The following is a 656-nucleotide window of genomic DNA, read 5'->3' as shown; positions in this document are numbered from 1 at the left end:
CCCTAACCATCCCGTTCCCATGGCAGTGGTGTCCATCGAGGACCCCTTTGACCAGGACGACTGGGACGCGTGGAAGCATTTCCTGTCCCACGTTGACATCCAGGTGGTGGGTGACGACCTGACGGTCACCAACCCCAAACGCATCGCGATGGCGGCCGAGCGCCGCGCCTGCAACTGCCTCCTGCTCAAAGTCAACCAGATTGGATCTGTCACGGAGGCCATCCAAGCGTGAGTCTCTGGCCCCACTATGGACCAGTGTGGGGTGGTGGGGATCGGTTGTGGGGTTGGGTTGGGTTGGGTTCGGTTGTGGGGTTGTGTTGGGTTGTGATGTTGTGTTGTGTTGTGGCATTGGGTTGTGGTGTTGTGTTGTTGTGTTGTGACATTGGGTTGTGATGTTGTGTTGTTGTGTTGTTGTGTTGTTGGGTTGTGACATCATTGGGTTGTGATGTTGTGTTGTTGTGTTGTTGTGTTGTGACATTATTGGGTTGTGATGTTGTGTTGTTGTGTTGTGACTTCATTGGGTTGTGTTGTTGGGTTGTGACTTCATTGGGTTGTGTTGTTGGGTTGTGGCATCATTGGGTTGTGATGTTGTGTTGTTGTGTTGTGATATTGGGTTGTGATGTTGTGTTGTTGGGTTGTGACATCATTGGGTTGTG

At 51.7% G+C, this 656-nt stretch overlaps 1 protein-coding gene across 1 annotated transcript in view; it reads left to right on the top strand.

The window, feature by feature from the left end:
• Positions 1-656, top strand: part of LOC107307566 (beta-enolase) — a gene marked incomplete at its 5' end in the record, with an annotated part of 12,511 nt that overhangs the window by 9,423 nt on the left and 2,432 nt on the right. Inside the window, one exon of the mRNA XM_015851079.1 lies at positions 27-228. Coding sequence (XP_015706565.1) covers positions 27-228 — 202 coding nt within the window. The remainder of the gene's footprint in view (positions 1-26; positions 229-656) is intronic.

This window comes from Coturnix japonica, unplaced genomic scaffold, assembly GCF_001577835.2.
Source record: "Coturnix japonica isolate 7356 unplaced genomic scaffold, Coturnix japonica 2.1 chrUnrandom677, whole genome shotgun sequence".
Taxonomy (NCBI): domain Eukaryota; kingdom Metazoa; phylum Chordata; class Aves; order Galliformes; family Phasianidae; genus Coturnix; species Coturnix japonica.
This window is presented reverse-complemented; position numbering and strand designations above follow the sequence as displayed.